Source organism: Phyllobates terribilis, unplaced genomic scaffold, assembly GCF_046119375.1.
Source record: "Phyllobates terribilis strain yellow unplaced genomic scaffold, ASM4611937v1 Scaffold_5__5_contigs__length_657084704, whole genome shotgun sequence".
In the NCBI taxonomy this organism is placed as follows: Eukaryota; Metazoa; Chordata; class Amphibia; order Anura; family Dendrobatidae; genus Phyllobates; species Phyllobates terribilis.
In genome coordinates, this window is record NW_027362765.1 from 9,228,882 (window position 1) to 9,246,945 (window position 18,064).

The following is an 18,064-nucleotide window of genomic DNA, read 5'->3' on the forward strand; positions in this document are numbered from 1 at the left end:
CCATTTGATGATATCCCTAATTCGAGCATATTAGAACATACACAAATACAAACGTTTGAGACATTCAAATACCTTGGTATAAGTATTACAAAAAGATCTCCGGATTACATTGTACTGATTCTATATCTTCTTCTGGAAAAGTATAAAAAGAAACTAGATGCGTGGTGCAGATTACCATTATCAGCTGTAGGAAGAGGGAACTTATTAAAAATGATATTGATGCCCCAGCTCTTATACATTCTGCATAATGCCCCTATTTGGATCCATAATTCCCATTTTCAGAAAATTCATAGCAAGTTTCATTCTCTTATATGGAAAAAAAATGTCTAGGATAAAATTTGAATAACTAGGAATCTGGTGTTTTGGCGATCCCTAATGCACTGGTATATAGTGGGGGAAAAAAGTATTTAGTCAGCCACCAATTGTGCAAGTTCTTCCACTTAAAAAGATGAGAGAGGCCTGTAATTGACATCATAGGTAGACCTCAAATATGAGAGACAAAATGAGAAAACAAATCCTGAAAATAAATTGTCTGATTTAGAAAGAATTTTTTTTTCAAATTTTGGTGGAAAATAAGTATTTGGTAAATTACAAACAAGCAAGATTTCTGGCTCTCACATACCTGTAACTTCTTCTTTAAGAGGCTCCTCTGTCCTCCACTCATTACCTGTAGTACTGGCACCTGTTTGAACTTGTTATCAGTATAAAAGACACCTGTCCGCAACCTCAAACAGTCACACTCCAAACTCCACTATGGTGAAGACCAAAGAGCTGCCGAAGGACACCAGAAACAAAATTGTAGCCCTGCACCAGGCTGGGAAAACTGAATCTGCAATAGGCAAGCAGCTTGGTGTGAAGAAATCAACTGTGGGATCAATAATACAAGACCACTGATAATCTTCCTCGATCTGGGGCTCCACACAAGATCTCACCCCGTGGGGTCAAAATCATGTCAAGAACGGTGAGCAAAAATCCCAGAACCGCATGGGGGGACCTAGTGAATGACCTTCAGAGAGCTGGGACCAACGTTACACAGGCTACCATCAGTAACACACTACACAGCCAGGGACTCAGATCCTGCAGTGCCAGATGTGTCCCCCTGCTTAAGCCATTACATGTCTGGGCCCGTCTGAAGTTTCCCAGAGAGCATTTGGATGATCCAGATGAGTATTGGGAGAATGTCATATGGTCAGATGAAACCAAAGTAGAACTGTTTGGTAGAAACACAACTCGTCGTGTTTGGAGGAGAAATAATGCTGAGTTGCATCCAAAGAATACCATACCTACTGTGAAGCATGGGGGTGGCAACATCATGCTTTGGGGCTGTTTCTCTGCCAAGGGACCAGGACGACTGATCCGTGTACTTGAAAGAATGAATGGGGCCATGTATCATGATATTTTAAGTGCAAACCTCCTTCCATCAGCATGGACATTGAAGATGAAAACGTGGCTGGGTCTTTCAGCATGACAATGATCCCAAACACACCGTCAGGGCAAGGAAGGAGTGGCTTCGCAAGAAGCATTTCAAGGTCCTGGTGTGGCCTAGCCAGTCTCCAGATCAAAACCCTATAGAAAACCTTTGGAGGGAGTTGAAAGACCATGTTTCCCAGCGACAGCCCTTAAACATCACTGCTCTAGAGGAGATCTGCATGGAGGAATGGGCCAACATTCCAGCAACAGTGTGTGCCACCCTTGTGAAGACTTTCAGAAAACGTTTGACCTCTGTCATTGTGAATAAAGGATATATAACAAAGTATTGAGATGAACTTTTGTAATTGACCAAATACTTATTTTCCACCAAAATTTGAAAAAAAATTATTTTCAAATCAGACAATGTGATTTTCAGGATTTGTTTTCTCATTTTGTCTCTCATAGTTGAGGTCGACCTATGATGTCAATTACAGGCCTCTCTCATCTTTTTAAGTGGGAGAACTTGCACAATTGGTGGCTGACTAAATACTTTTTTTCCCCATTGTATTATATGGCAGCGCAATTGCAACATTTGGGTGGGTGGCAAAGCGCTGCAAACCCAAGTATTAAGCGGTTAATTACCTCAGGAACACCGTGGAATATTCCTATTCATATAGTTGAACTGAATGACCTCACACACAAGAAATCAATATACCCTACACTTGCTCTACTCTACAAGGTCTGGGATAGGGGTAAAGATATAATGGAAATAGGAGACTGCAATGAATATGCACCTATATCTAATATATATAATCGTCTTATCCCGTCTGTCTGTCTTGTCTGTCTGACCGTCTGTCCAGGAAATCCCGCGTCGCTGATTGGCCCGGCCGCGGCCAATCAGTGACGCGGGATTTCAGAAAAAGATGGCGGCCGTTAGCAGCTCATCTGCGGGGCGGAGGTGGCCGCTGATCTCCCGACGGCAAGTGTGAAGGGAGGACCGGTGAGCGGCACCGCCGGTCGGGATACTTCAGCTGCGAGCAGCCGACCATCTCCTGGCTCTTCGCAGCGGAAGTACCCGCACAGGCAACGCCGCTGCCCGGTCCTCAGAAATACAATTCGCTGATTGGTCGCGGCCGCGACCAATCAGCGATTTTGGCGCCAAATTTAAACACCGCTCTGCTGATTGCACCCGGTGTACCGCATACATATTCTAGAATACCCGATGCGTTTGAATCGGGCCACCATCTAGTGGTTTAATAATAAATATGCAGAGTTCTATAAATTAGAGGGATTTTGGAGTTGGGTGGATAAAGGAATATATACGATATAAAACATATTGTCTGCAGGGATACTTAAGTCCTTTGATCAATTAAAGGGGAAATTTGGGTTGACAAATAAACAATTGTATAAATATCTACAGTTTCGGCATTCATTTAATGCACAATCAAGATGGACACCCTTTTGATAATTATTTAAAAATATTTTCTTCTCCAGCTAGACAAAAATGGATGGAAGATATAAGTCCAATTTATGAGGATCAATGGAGAGAGGTATTAGAACTGGTACCCCAATTATCATTACATGGGCTCTGAGATTTTCCCAGATCATATTAATACATAGGAAATATAAGACGCCTCGATTCCTATGTAACATAGGATACCGGACTGCTGCTGAATGTCCAAGATGTAACATGGATGCTGCGGGCCTATTACATACGCTATGGGAATGCCGGGAGTTAGGTGAATACTGGAAAGGAGTTCTGTCTATTATAAGAGGGTATATAAAATAGATATTCAACCAGACCCCAAAAATGCCTATTAGGTATATTAGAGGATGATATGGAATTTAACCCAATTTCAATAGGGATTTCACATATTTTATTTCAAGCTAGGAAACATATTGCATCCAAATGGATTAACCCCTCACCTCCAGAAATTAGTGAACTCAAAAATAGGATAAATAATATTATCAGATTAGAAAAAGGGGTATATAAAAAGCGAAACTCAATGAATAAATTAGAGAAAATATGGGGCTTATGGTTGGATACACCTGGAATGCCATCAAGGGGGTTATTGTTGGAGAGACAATGACTTATACGGGAAGGGGGGTATTGGCGAGGTCTAATGTTTCACTGAAATGTATATTGGAATTCCCTAACATGTGGTATGGGTAATATAGCACACCTATATGTGTATATGATTATAATGTTTATTACAATATTATGGTTATATAAGAGATTTCAAGAATATGAACGGTAATGGGCAAGCTGAAAGGATATATAGGAGAGATGCATGTATGTCATCCCTATGGTATGTTATTTTATTATTGTATGTACTGGTTTCTTGTTTTGTAAAAAAAAAAAAAACTAATGAAAAAATCTCAATAAAAATTTCTTTCATTAAAAAAAAAAAGAATAGGAAAAAGGCTACTCTCCTGTGTGAGTTCTCTGGTGCTTAATCAAAGCTAATTTCTGGTTAAAACATTTCCCACATTCTGAACATGAAAAAGGTTTCTCCCCTGTGTGGGTTCTCTTGTGACTATCAAAAATCATTTTACGATTAAAACATTTCCCACATTCTGAACAGCAAAAGGGCTTCTCCCCTGTGTGGGTTCTCTGGTGCTTATTAAGATACGCTTTCTTTTTAAAACATTTCCCACATTCTGAACATGAAAAAGACTTCTTCCCTGTGTGGGTTCTGTGGTGCTTAACCAAAGCTGATTTCTGGTAAAAACTTTTCCCACATTCTGAACAGGAAAATGGCTTCTCCCCTGTGTGGGTTCTCTGGTGGTCATCAAGATGCGCTTTCTGGTTAAAACATTTCCCACATTCTGAACATGAAAAAGGCTTCTCCCCTGTGTGGGTTCTCTGGTGTTTATTAAGATGTGATTTTTGGTTAAAACATTTCCCACATTCTGAACAGGAAAAGGGCTTCTCCCCTGTGTGGGTTCTCTGGTGGCTATCAAGATTCGCTTTCTGGTTAAAACATTTCTCACATTCTGAACATGAAAAAGGCTTCTTCCCTGTGTGGGTTCTCTGGTGGCTATCAAGATTCGCTTTCTGGTTAAAACATTTCCCACAATCTGAACAGAAAAAGGGCTTCTCCCCTGTGTGGGTTCTCTTGTGACTATCAAGAATCATTTTGCGATTAAAACATTTCCCACATTCTGAACAGGAAAAGGGCTTCTCCCCCGTGTGAGTTCTCTTGTGACTTTCAAGAATTATTTTACGATTAAAACATTTCCCACATTCTGAACAAGAAAAAGGCTTCTCCCCTGTGTGAGTTCTCTTGTGTCTATCAAGAATCATTTTACAATGAAAACATTTCCCACATTCTGAACAGGAAAAGGGCTTCTCCCCTGTGTGAGTTCTCTTGTGACTTTCAAGAATTATTTTACGATTAAAACATTTCCCACATTCTGAACAAGAAAAAGGCTTCTCCCCTGTATGAGTTCTCTTGTGTCTATCAAGAATCATTTTACGATTAAAACATTTCCCACATTCTGAACAGGAAAAGGGCTTCTCCCCTGTGTGGGTTCTCTGGTGGCTATCAAGATGCGCTTTCCGGTTAAAACATTTCCCACATTCTGAACATGAAAAAGGCTTCTTCCCTGTGTGGGTTCTCTGGTGGCTATTAAGATGTGCTTTCTGGTTAAAACATTTCCCACATTCTGAACATGAAAAAGGCTTCTCCCCTGTGTGGATTCTCTGGTGATTAACAAAAACTGATTTCTGGTTAAAACATTTTCCACATTCTGAACATGAAAAAGGCTTCTTCCCTGTGTGGGTTCTCTGGTGGGTATTAAGATGTGCTTTCTGGTTAAAACATTTCCCACATTCTGAACATGAAAAAGGCTTCTTCCCTGTGTGGGTTCTTTGGTGGGTATTAAGATGTGATTTCTGGTTAAAACATTTTCCACATTTGGAACAAAAAAATCTATTGTCCGCTGTGTGTATTTTTTGATGTTTAAGAATAGACTTTTCGAGGGTAAAACTATTTCCATTTTCTGAACGTGATTTCTTTGCTTTAGGAGCAGTTCGTTTTGTTCTTATTTTATTTTGATATTCCTTAGTAGTCGGTAAAGAATCAGAAAATAGGACCAGTTTCATAGGATCAGATGATTGATGTCTGCTGTGAAGGGATGATGGTTTATCTGGAGTAATAGCATTCACTTCAATTGTATCCTGTGGGATCTCAAGATCATCAGATTTAAAAATCTCTTGTCCATCTGATCTTCTGGTACAGTCATCTGCCAAGAAAAAAAAACAATTATTCATTTTGAATAAAATATCATTGAAATTTATATTTTTGAACATTTCTACTTAAAATATCTAAACAAACACATCCCTGGGCTACATGCTAATCCAGGAAAATGAAGAGATATACACTACCGTTTAAAAGTTTGGGGTCACCCAGACAATTTTGTGTTTTCCATGAAAACTCATACTTTTATTTATCAAATGAGTTGCAAAATGATTAGAAAATATAGTCCAGACATTGACAAGGTTAGAAATAATGATTTTTATTAGAAAGAATAATTTTCTCCCTCAAGCTTTGCTTTTGTCAAAGAATGCTCCCTTTGCAGCAATTACAGCATCTTTTCAGTTGTTCTGCGTCTCACAAATGTTCTTCTGTGTGATCCAAACACCTCAAACTTTGATTCGTCTGTCCATAAAACTTTTTTCCAATCTTCCTCTATCCAATGTCTGTGTTCTTTTGCCCATATTAATCTTTTCCTTTTATTAGCCAGTCTCAGATATGGCTTTTTCTTTGCCACTTTGCCCTGAAGGCCAGCATCCCGGAGTCGCCTCTTCACTGTAGACGTTGACACTGACGTTTTGCGTGTACTATTCAATTAAACTGCCAGTTGAGGAGCTGTGAGGCGTCGATTTCTCAAACTAGAGACTCTAATGTACTTGTCTTGTTGCTCAGTTGTGCAGCAGGGCCTCCCACTTCTCTTTCTACTCTGGTTAGAGCCTGTTTGTGCTCTCCTCTGAAGGGAATAGTACACACCGTTGTAGGAAATCTTCAGTTTCTTGGCAACTTCTCGCATGGAATAGCCTTCATTTCTAAGAACAAGAATAGACTGTCGAGTTTCACATGAAAGCTCTCTTTTTCTGGCCATTTTGACAGTTTCATAGAACAAACAAATGTAATGCTCCAGATTCTCAACTAGCTCAAAGGAAGGTCAATTTTATAGCTTCTCAAATCAAATACATTAGCCTTCTTACACAGTTAGCAAACACAATGTACCATTAAAACACTGGAGTGGTGGTTGTTGGAAATGGGCCACTATAAACCTATACAATGTATAGAGGGTATTTCTGATTAATTTAATGTTAGCTTCATTGAAAAAAAATGTGATTTTCTTTAAAAAATAATGAAATTTCTAAATGACCCCAAACTTTTGAACAGTAGTGTATGCTCTAGCTTAAAAATCAATTTTATTAGACACAAATCTAAAAAATAGAGGAATATTTAAAATACTTTAAATATTCCTCTATTTTTTAGATTAGTGTCTAATAAAATTTATTTTTAAACTTGTGCATATATTTCTTCATTTTCCTGGACTAGCATGTAGGCCAGGGATGTGTTTGTTTAGATTGATTTAGAAGTGGTATGCAATCTTTATTTATTTTTCTATGGGATTCTTGTGTTAATTGTACTTAAAATGTCTGTAGAAATGGCAAGTTATTGACAGAATGACAGTTCACAGTCTAATAGAAAACCTCATAGGATGAACCAGTAGAGCGTGGTGTCCAACTGTTTGTTCATTCTGCCTCAAAAATATGGCATAAGAAGCCATCAAACAATGCTATGCAGGCAAAAATGATACCAATTACTTCTACTCATCCCACAAAAAACAAGTCCCCACTCAGATCCATTATCTGTCAATGGAAAAACAGAGGTTTCCACATTATTAGTGGCTCAAAGGCTCTTGAGAATCAACATGGCTTCCATAAACCAATCCAGCAATATCCGCTCTACCAAAGTCAAATCTCCCCCTCACTTCTGAGCCTTGCAGTGTGCCCAAACCACATTTAGCATCCATGTATTTGGCATTACTATAGGGAGAAGAACCCACTTAATTTATGGTGTGTGTCTCCTGGAGCACAATCTGGGCACTATGTGTTGGGTAAAAAAATGGGCAATGTGCAATTTTTACACACCAACATCCATTGTGCGCTAATTTCTGGAAAGTGCCTGTGGAGTTAAAATAGACTCTACTCCTATAGATTTAATTTTGCTAATTATAACCCTCAATGAATTAGTCACTTTATGGGGATTTCTATTGCCCTGGTTTTCTGACATTTTGTCATATTAGGGCTTCTGTAAATGTTGTGTCCCATCTCCTCTGGGATTTGTTCCCCTGATGTCTCCTTCTCTCACCAGGAGCCGCCTTATTCATTCTGCAGGCGGCGCTGGTGATGGAGATATGGGAACCAGAAGCTCTGGGCGGTGCAGGTTCTGTCCAGCCACTATAATTAGGGTGCCTGGGATCAGTAGCACCATCCAGTCTGGCAGTATGGGGGTGTGTGCTGTCCAGCTGAAGTAATCTGCTCCTCAGCCAATTGGAAAGCACCGAACCCTACTAAAGCTGGAAGAATATTGCCGGAAGCTGCCAGATACAGCCTTGTTCTCCTCTGGTTCAGTCCTCTGTGCTCAGCTCCCGGCTTGTGTATTTGTTCCCTGTTGTGACCCCGGCCCGTTTACTGACTACTCTTGTGTCTTCTGATTTTTTATGTTCTCTGCCCTCCTGGTTCTGACCCCGCTACGTGACTATTCTTCTTCCCATCTCACACCACAGAACAGCAGGTAACACCGTAGCCCAAGCCTAGGGGTCTCTGTGTAAGTCCAGATCCATGTAGATAGGTTAAATGATGATGAGCAAGATAATCCTTGGATCTGAAAAATGGAGTAGATGTGCCCAGACAGTAGTGTACAACCGTATATAGGGTATTGTCGGATTCAAGAGAAGTTGGAAAATAATTTTTAAGGTCCATTTGTTTCCTATTATCATTTGTGAAGAATTCCAAAGATATCACCACATAAAGTGACACACGTCAAATTTAAAAATGTGGCCTGATTAGGAACATAAAACTGGCTGTGGTTAAATCAGAGTATTTTGAGAACTAACTACTGTAGTCAAAAACTGTGACTATAGACAATAACACATCTACTGAAATGACCAAACTCAACAGTCTTCATCAGAGAAAAATTAGTAACTAGTGGTGAAACCTCTGTGGGGTAATTAGAGTATGGGGCTCGGTGGCTCTTCGTAATCTAAACTATCGTAAGGGACAATATTTTCTGTCAGATGAGTGTCAAGAAGAAATATTAGACATTTAAAGTAAACCTTTTTACAATACTGCAGAGCTGAAGTGTCTTAAATTTAGATCTCGGGCATTTGGAAGAGGCAATGGAGACCTTTCTGAAGGACTACCAGGGAGTTACAGAGTCACATAAGTGAGGCCGGCCGATCCCACCACAATGAAACTATCATACAGAATGAACTTGTAAAAAAAGACGGAATAAAAGATATGTAACATCCCCAACAACAACGTATGTATGAGGGAAGAGCTCCAACACTAAATCGGAGTCGCACTCATTTATGGTGGACCATTACAGCTACTATGAGTCCTGAGCAGAAGAGTAGAGAAAGTATTAGCGCCCCCATTTCAGGAGAGATTGTGCAGTAATCTGACTTCCTTAGGATTGAAAACATAATGGAATTTATGATGTGGAGTGAATCCATGAAACCAGGATTCGAGCCATGCCAAAATATCTCCTGCAGGCGGGAATAAATGTATATTACAACCATCAACCACGCACAGCTTAGAGATATATCATGGCACAGGTGTAATGTTTTCTGTATAGTTTTATCGCAATCCTGTTTGAAGTTAGTTGGTTTGAAAAGAAATTGAAAAGTCAGGATAAAGGGAAACTCAGAAAGGAAGGAGAAAATATGAGTATCATTGCATAAAAAAAAATATTTTTATTAAATAATCTTAACCCCTTTACCCCCGAGGGTGGTTTGCACGTTAATTTTTACAAATCTGACCAGTCACTTCATGAGGTAATTACTCTGGAACGCTTCAACAGATCCCGCTGATTCTGAGATTGTTTTTTCGTGACATATTGTACTTCATGATAGTGGTAAAATTTCTCCGATGTCACTTGCGTTTATTTGTGAAAAAATCGGAAATTTGACGAAAATTTGGAAAATTTTGCAATTTTCAAAATTTGAATTTTTATGCCCTTAAATCAGAGAGATACAGTACAGACCAAAAGTTTGGACACACCTTCTCATTTAAAGATTTTTCTGTATTTTCATGACTATGAAAATTGTACATTCACACTGAAGGCATCAAAACTGTGAATTAACACATGTGGAATTATATACTTAACAAAAAAGTGTGAAACAGCTGAAAATATGTCTTATATTCTAGGTTCTTCAAAGTAGCCACCTTTTGCTTTGATGACTGCTTTGCACACTCTTGGCATTCTCTTGATGAGCTTCAAGAGGTAGTCACCGGAAATGGTTTTCACTTCACATGTGTGCCCTGTCAGGTTTAATAAGTGGGATTTCTTGCCTTATAAATGGGGTTGGGACCATCAGTTGTGTTGTGCAGAAGCCTGTTAAGTATATAATTCCACATGTGTTAATTCATAGTTTTGATGCCTTCAGTGTGAATGTACAAACTTTTGGTCTGTACTGCATTTCACACAAAATAGTTAATAAATAACATTTCCCACATGTCTACTTTACATCAGCACAATTTTGGAACCAAATTTTTTTTTTTTATTAGGGAGCTATAAGGGCTAAAAGTTGACCAGCGATTTCTCATTTTTACAACAAAATTTGCAAAACCATTTTTTTAGGGACCACATCACATTTGAAGTGACTTTGAGGGGCCTTTATGACAGAAAATACCCAAAAGTGACACCATTCTAAAAACTGCACCCCTCAAGGTGCTCAAAACTACATTCAAGAAGTTTATTATCCCTTCATGTGCTTCACAGGAATTTTTGGAATGGGGAAGAAAAAATGAACATTTAACTTTTTTCACAAAAATGTTACTTGTTACAATTTTTTTATTTTTGCAGGGGTAACAGGAAAAAATGGACCCCAAAATTTGTTGTGCAATTTCCCGTGAGCACGCAGATACCCCATTCGTGGGGAAAAAACACTGTTTGGGTGCACGGCAGGGCTCAGAAGGGAATGAGCGCCATTTGACTTTTTGAATGTAAAATTTGCTTGAATAATTCACGGACGTCATGTTGCGTTTAGAGCGCCTCTGATGTGCCCAAACAGTGGAAACCTCCCACAATTGACACCATTTTGGAAACCAGACCCCTCAAGGAACTTATCTAGATGTATGGTGAGCACCTTGAACCTCCAGGTGCTTCACAGAAGTTTATAACATGGAGCCGTGAAAATAAAATTTTCACATTTTTCCCACAAAAATGTTTTTCAGCCCCCAGTTTTGCATTTTCATAAGGGTAACAGGAGAAATTGCACCAAGCATCTTGTTGTGCAATCTCTTCTGAGTAAGCTGATACCCCATATGTGGGGGAAAACCACTGCTTGGGCGCACGGCAGGGTTTGGAAGGGAAGGAGCGTCATTTGACTTTTTGAATGTAAAATTTGCTTGAATAATTAGCGGATGTGCCCCTGATGTGCCTAAACAGTGGAAATCCCCACAAGTGACACCATTTTGGAAACTAGACCCCTCAGGAAACTTATCTAGATGTGTGGTGAGCACCCTTAACCCCTAGGTGCTTAAGGGAAGTTTAGAACATGAAGCCGTGAAAATAAAAAAAAAATCTAACTTTTTACACAAAAATGATCTTATAGCCCCAATTTTTTTAGTTTCACAAGGGTAAGAGGAGAAAATGGAACCTAAAAACTGTGCAATTTGTGTGTGTTGTGCCATGTAGAAATAATAGGATGTGAAGAGGATGAAATAATAGCCGTTAAGAGGACTCTATATCAGATCAGAAAGCTTATAGCTGCACATCTTTATTAAGATTAGAAGAGGGAGTTTACAAAAAGCGGAAGGCTATATGTAAATTTGGTAAAATCTTGGGTAAATGGAGCATGTTTCATGGTTATCATATTATGTCCATTTTAAATATCAATCGAGTTTGAAATATTGTGGTCTCTGAGGTTCTACTTAACTAATCACTGACTATTAGATATTATGCTCTGTATCCATGGATCAGATTATCAATGCTTTAACAGTTAGATAAGCTATATAATAATATGCGGTCTGTAATTAAATTTGTCTTTGCCATATGGTTTTTGGGGGTGTAATGGGAGGGGGAGGGGGAATGGGTGGGTTTTGAAGGGCATTGCCAGTTGGGTGATGCCTCAATGTTGTTTATGTGTAATGTTAAAAAAGTCTTTTAATAAAAAGTATCTGATTTAAAAAAAAAAAACTCCTGAGCACGCCAATACCCCATATGTGGGGAAAATACACTGTTTGGGCACACGTCAGGGTTCAGAAGGGAAGAACTGTGACTTTTTGTACGCAAAATTGGCTGGAATCAAGAGTAGACGCCATGTCGCATTTCGGGAGCCTCTGATGTGCCTAAACAGTGGAAACCCCCCACAAGTGACCCCATTTTGGAAACTAGATCCCTCAAGGATTTTATCACGGGGTATAGTGAACATTTTGAACCCAGAGGTACGACAGAATTTCATAACATTAGGTCATCATATTGAATAAGTTGTCATTAGTCTTGAGCGCAAGTGCTCGCTACTTGAGTTTGCATCGGGTACTCAGGTATGCACCATGTATCACGGGTGCTCGAGTGACATGCTCGAGTCCCTGCCCCACATGTTTCATGGTTGTTAGACACCCAAAAAAAAACATGCGGGCATTGCTTGTGCATGGCAGGTGATCCAAGCAACGTTTTTTTTGGCCGCAAAGCATATGGGGTAGAGACTCGAGCATGTCACTCGAACACCCATGATACTCAGTGCATACACGAGCACCCGATGCAAACTCAAGTAGCGAGCACTTGGGCTCAACACTGGTCGACATATCGTCTTTTTTTTTTTTCTTTACTTTTGAAAAAATCCCAACCCTAACCCTCACCATAATGCAACCCCAACACCAACGCTAACCCCAACCCTAACCCTAGCCCACCCCTAACCCCAACCCTAACCCAACCCTAACCCCAACCCTAGCACAACCCTAACCTTAAAGTTTATTTTTTTACCCCATTCCTCGTGTGGTATAAGTGATTAGACAACTTTATTCTTCGGATCGGTGCGATTACGGCGATACCAGATTCATATTGGGTTTTTATGATTGACAGCTGTCACACACTAAAAGACGCATTTTTTTGCAAAGACTTGTTTTTGCATCACCATATTTTGAGAGCTATAATTTTTACATATTTTGGCCGACAGTCATGAGACGGCTTGTTTTTTGCGGGACAAGTTGACGTTTTTAATGGTACCATTTTCGGGCATGTGACATTTTTTGATCGTATTCTATTCCGATTTTTGGGAGCCAGAATAAACAAAACCAGCAATTCCGAAATTGTTTTTATGGGTTTTTTTTTATGCCGTTCCACGTGTGGTAAAATTGATAAGGCAGCTTTATTCTTCTGGTCAGTACGTTTACAGCGGTACCACATTTATATAGTTTTTTTATGTATTGGCGCTTTTACATAATAAAAACTATTTTCTAGAAAAAATATATTTTTTGCATCGCTTTATTCTGAGAGCTATAACTTTTTTATTTTCGGCTGATGGAGCTGTATCGCGGCTTATTTTTGCGGGACAAGATGACGTTTTCAGCGGTACCATTTTTATTTATATTCGTCTTTTTGATCGCGTGTTATTCTATTTTTTTGTTTGGCGGTATGATGATAAAGCATTGTTTTTTGCTTCGTTTTTTATCATTTTTTTTACTGTGTTCACTAAAGGGGTTAACTAGTGGGACAGTTTTTTATAGGTCAGGTCGTTCCGGACGCGGCGATACCAAATATGTGCACTTTGATTGGTTTATTTTTTTTTTTCATAATAAATAAATATTATGGGCTCAATATATTTTTATTTTTTGGGGATTATTTTTTTCATTTTTTTTTTAAATATTTTTACAATTTTTTTTTTTTCACTTTTCTGCTTTTTTTTTTACTCTTATATATTGTCTCATTATGGGACTTTCACTTTTTGCAGCCTGATCGGCTGCATGGCATAGAGAGCAGCAGCTCCCTATGCCATGCAGCCTGTCAGTGCTGCACACAGGGGAGACATTACTTTGGTAATGCACTGCGCATGACCAAAGTAACGTCCTGCCTCCTGGTGACCCGGATGTTGTCATGACGACATCGGGTCATCATGGCAACATCCGGAAGCCGCCGCAGACATCGCTGGATGCCGGCAGGAGAGTTGAGTATAGCGATAACCTCCCCCCTTGCCACCGCAATGCTGCGATCGACTTTGATCGCAGCATTGAGGGGGTTAATGTGCAGGGAGCGGTGCGGGACCGCTCCCTGCACATAGCACTGGGTGTCCGCTGTGGCAATCACCCCGCACCGCTTTTCATTACTAACGGGCGAAACGCGCGTTGAGGCGTGCTGTCACCTCTGCACACCCCTCTGTGACACCCTGCATCTGCTTTGGAGCTTAGTGATTTGGTGAGTTTAAGGGCACATGTACTTTTGAATTTGACATTCTCTTTGGTTCACATGGGAACCTTGAATGTCATATGCCTATAAAATGATATTAATTATGTGCATACCTATCTCCCTTACTACCATCTCATGCTTTTTGGAATATAACATTGAGCTCCCTTTACACAGTACGGAGTCATGGTGTTTCGATCTATTGCACACCATGTTAATTATATATATTGGATTTATTGAATCTTGTATTTTAAGATTATTTAATAAAAATACAATTTTTATGCCATGATACTCATATTTTCTCCTTCCTTTCATACCTTTTTGAGTAGACAATTGTTGTGTGTTGGGCTAGTTCTTGTTGGTCTTTGACCGACCTCCCTGGCTGACTATAAAATTATGTGGGCCGTAGTTTGTCTATTAAAGGGAAATTCTGTTGTTATTGTACAGAAATTCACACTTGGCCCTCACTGCACATTTAATTTTGTCGATCATAAAAGTGAACTTTGGCCAGAAAGACTGGACCTGGTCATGTAGGGACCATATGAGCACATTCAGCAGCACAGAAGGGAGAGAAGGTAGATTCATCCAATGTGACTTCTCTGCATTTAGTGGTTACCACTCACCTGGGTAGTCATATGTAGGAATCTCCTCTTTACACTGCTCATCACCCCTCACATATGTCTGTGTAGTATTAATATGGGTCAGATCTTCACCCTGAAACAAATATTGTAAAATTCACAGACAGATGGAGAAGTCACATCTATGATCAGCTCTAATCCTGCCATCTCCACCTTTCTCATTACACAAGTATAAAACATATAATACTGGTGGATAAAACAAGACTGAAGACAAGACCTTCACAGCCGCCTACACATCATAGGGGAGATCTCATGACATCTTATCTCCATCTACCTGATGATCCTGAGGAACATTGTGATCTTCTTGTTTACAGTCCTGTGGAAGAAGATGACCGGGACATCTCTCTGGTGTTGTCCTCTTACTGGATAGATCTGGAGGAAACACATACAGAGATTGAATTTATTCTTTACATACAGATAATTATAGGCCGTGTGTAGTTAGCACTGTCCATTACCTGGTGATGTGAGGGGTTGGGGAACCTCCATCATGACGTCCTTGTACAGATCTTGTACTGATCTGTGCTCTTCTAAATACTCCCACTCCTCCATGGAGAAATAAACAGCGACATCCTGACACCTTATAGGAACCTGACACATACAATGATACCGTCATCCCCCCCATCCATCCATAGTGTTACTGTATAACGTCCCAGCATTCCCAGCAGTGTCACCTGTCCAGTCAGCAGCTCAATCATCTTGTAGGTAAGTTCTAGGATCTTCTGGTCATTGATGTCCTCATGTATCAGGGGGTGAGGTAGAGGCCCCGTGATTGGGCTCAGGGGTCTTCCCCATCCCTCAGACACAGGGTCCTGACAGCGCTCACTAGGGGTCTTCTTCACTACTGTGTAATCCTGGTTATGGAGAGACACATTAATAAATCTCACTCCAGACATTTCCAGAGTCTTCACCTCTCCAGTTCTGTCCATCTGTTATTCTCATAGATAAGAATGATGTAATGTGACGCCATCAGAATCTCTCACCTCTCCAGTAAGCCGGAAGAGGATCTCTAGGGTGAGGTGTAATATCCTCTCCGCCATCTTCTTTCTGTCTCTATCCATTCTTTTCTAGGAAAATTATATAGATAATTAGTATCTGATACTGTGGGAATCTGAGTGGATTGAAGATGAGTTGGTGTAAAATATAAAAAATTCTGTGTAATACATTTTTTTTATACCATTGTGATGCCGGTATAAAACAATAATGTGGTAGAGCTCTTCATACATTTTCAGGTCAGACAGAGATACCTATGTGCTATCAGTTGGGATTACGGAAGTTATAAAATAATTCAGGTCATTTAACAACATAAAGAAACAGCAGTTTTTGTACAGCCAATAAAATATGTTAATGGTTTATTTGTATACATCTCACCACTCCACGATACGTTCTGGAAAGAAAAGGTCTTCTAACTCCACCGCCTACTCTACACTGTGTGCACGATTATTAGATAATTTGTATTTTTGATGATTACTTTTATTATTTAACATCTACAGTGCTGTCGGTCAATCCAAAGGGTAATAAACCTGAAACCTGAATATTTAAGAAAGTAAAAGTGAGGTGTTGTTTTAGGAGAATATCTCTGTGTCCAGAATTATTATGCAACTATATGAAAAATGTAAATTTTCCATCTTAATTGTTTATTTTCATCTGTTATAGTGAGAATAAGACCCAAACATCTCAATGTCCAAAAATACATTTCTGACATTTAATAAAAATATATCAGTGACCAATATAGACACCCTTCTTCTCAATACTAGTGATAAGCCATCCATCCATGGAGTCAATTAGTTTCTTAATCTGTTGACGATCATCTTTGTGGGCAGCACCAACCATAGCCTCAGACACTGATCAGAGAGGGGACTGTTCTCCTTCACCATAAATCTCGAGTTTAACAAAAGTCCAAAAGTTATAAGTAAAGTGTAGGTCCAGTGAGGAAAAGGCCATGTCATTATGTCATTATTCTTTCATCTTTAAGACCTTTCTGGGCACTGAGCAGTGAAGACTTTTATGCTGTGATTGAGCATTCTCCTGCAGAACAATACATTTTTTTTTTTTTTTTTAAAGATGCAATTTTTTTCTGTACCTCTGCTTAAAGAAAGTGTCTTCTAAAAACTGGCAGAAGGTTTGGGAGTTGATTTTGTGTCCATCTTCAACTTGAAAAGATCCAACTAGCTCATCTAATACCGGCCCAGAACAATGCCCACCTCCACCTCGCTAGCGTCGGAATCGAAGTTGAGGTCTGTGCCCATTACTGATCCAGCCATGGGCCCATCCATCTGGTCCGTCAAGAGTCACTCTCATCAGTCCATAAAATCTTTGAAAAATCTGTCTTCAAATATTTCTTGGACAAGTTTTTTCTTGTGTCTTGTTCAGTGGTGGTCGCTATTCAGCCTCATCCATGTCTCTGAGCACTGAACACCTTGTACTTCTGGGCCTCCAGGGAGGCTACTGTTCTGGAATACGACAGGAGGTTAATATGTTCCTGGTCGCTTCACGTTTGAGTCTTCTGAAATCTCTTGCAATTAATGCTATTCTTTTTTTTCTTTTGTGACCCTGTAGACTTTTGTAGGTTCTGTGGTCACTCCTCAATATCTGATCAATTTAAGGATTGCTGCATCCCTCTGTAAGACTTTTAACCATTTTTGAGTTTTTATAGTCAGTTAAACTCTTTTTGTCCCATTTTGCCTGAGGAAAAGAAGCTGATTAATAATTCTGCCCCCCTGATAAAGGGTGTCAGGACCGTCAGCGACGACACCGAGAAGATCACACAATATCCCACCGCTGCTGTCACTCTGTCCGGATTTGTCAGGGATTTGTGCGCACACGATCCCGATTACTCACTACGTAGGAATCGGAAAGCGCGCAGTGAGCATATGGCGTATTCACCTCCGAATTCCAACGCATGGAATATGTGTATATGCCCCCGTACGGTCACTGTTAGCTTCACGAATGTTATGCACACGCTCGGACTGGCTTGCGTGTGCGTGATTAGTGATCCCACTGTAGCATGAACAGAGGAGTGCCTGGAGGGGCGTAACTAAGAATCAACCCCAAGGTCGCACGGCGGCTCAATCGACTCCGTGCACCAAGGAGGAACCAGGCAGAGGGACCAGGTGCTACTCCAGGTCAGACCCCGGACACGGCTGTTGGCCCACACCGGGGAATGCAGGAACAAGCAGGTTAGGCTGGCATACAGACAGGTGGATATTGGCTGGCACAGCTGATATGCAGGCAGGGTGGGTACTGACAGGCACGGCTGGTGTGCAGACAGGGAGGTACTAGCAGGTTGGAGCGCAGGTTGGATAAGGTCCAGTACAGACTGGGATACAGGAACAGAGCCGCAGATGCGGTAGACAAGCAAAGTAGAGCAAAACC

At 40.2% G+C, this 18,064-nt stretch overlaps 1 protein-coding gene across 1 annotated transcript in view; it reads right to left on the reverse strand.

Annotated features, from left to right (window-relative positions):
• Nucleotides 1-526: 526 nt before the first annotated feature.
• LOC141271755 (uncharacterized) overlaps nt 527-18,064 on the reverse strand; it is a 32,129-nt gene continuing 14,591 nt past the window's right edge. The window contains exons 2-7 of the mRNA XM_073681859.1: nt 15,673-15,756; nt 15,364-15,543; nt 15,148-15,280; nt 14,967-15,064; nt 14,678-14,768; nt 527-5,658 (exon numbers count right to left, since the gene is read on the reverse strand). Coding sequence (XP_073537960.1) covers nt 3,836-5,658; nt 14,678-14,768; nt 14,967-15,064; nt 15,148-15,280; nt 15,364-15,543; nt 15,673-15,750 — 2,403 coding nt within the window. The 5' untranslated portion in view covers nt 15,751-15,756 and the 3' untranslated portion in view covers nt 527-3,835. The remainder of the gene's footprint in view (nt 5,659-14,677; nt 14,769-14,966; nt 15,065-15,147; nt 15,281-15,363; nt 15,544-15,672; nt 15,757-18,064) is intronic.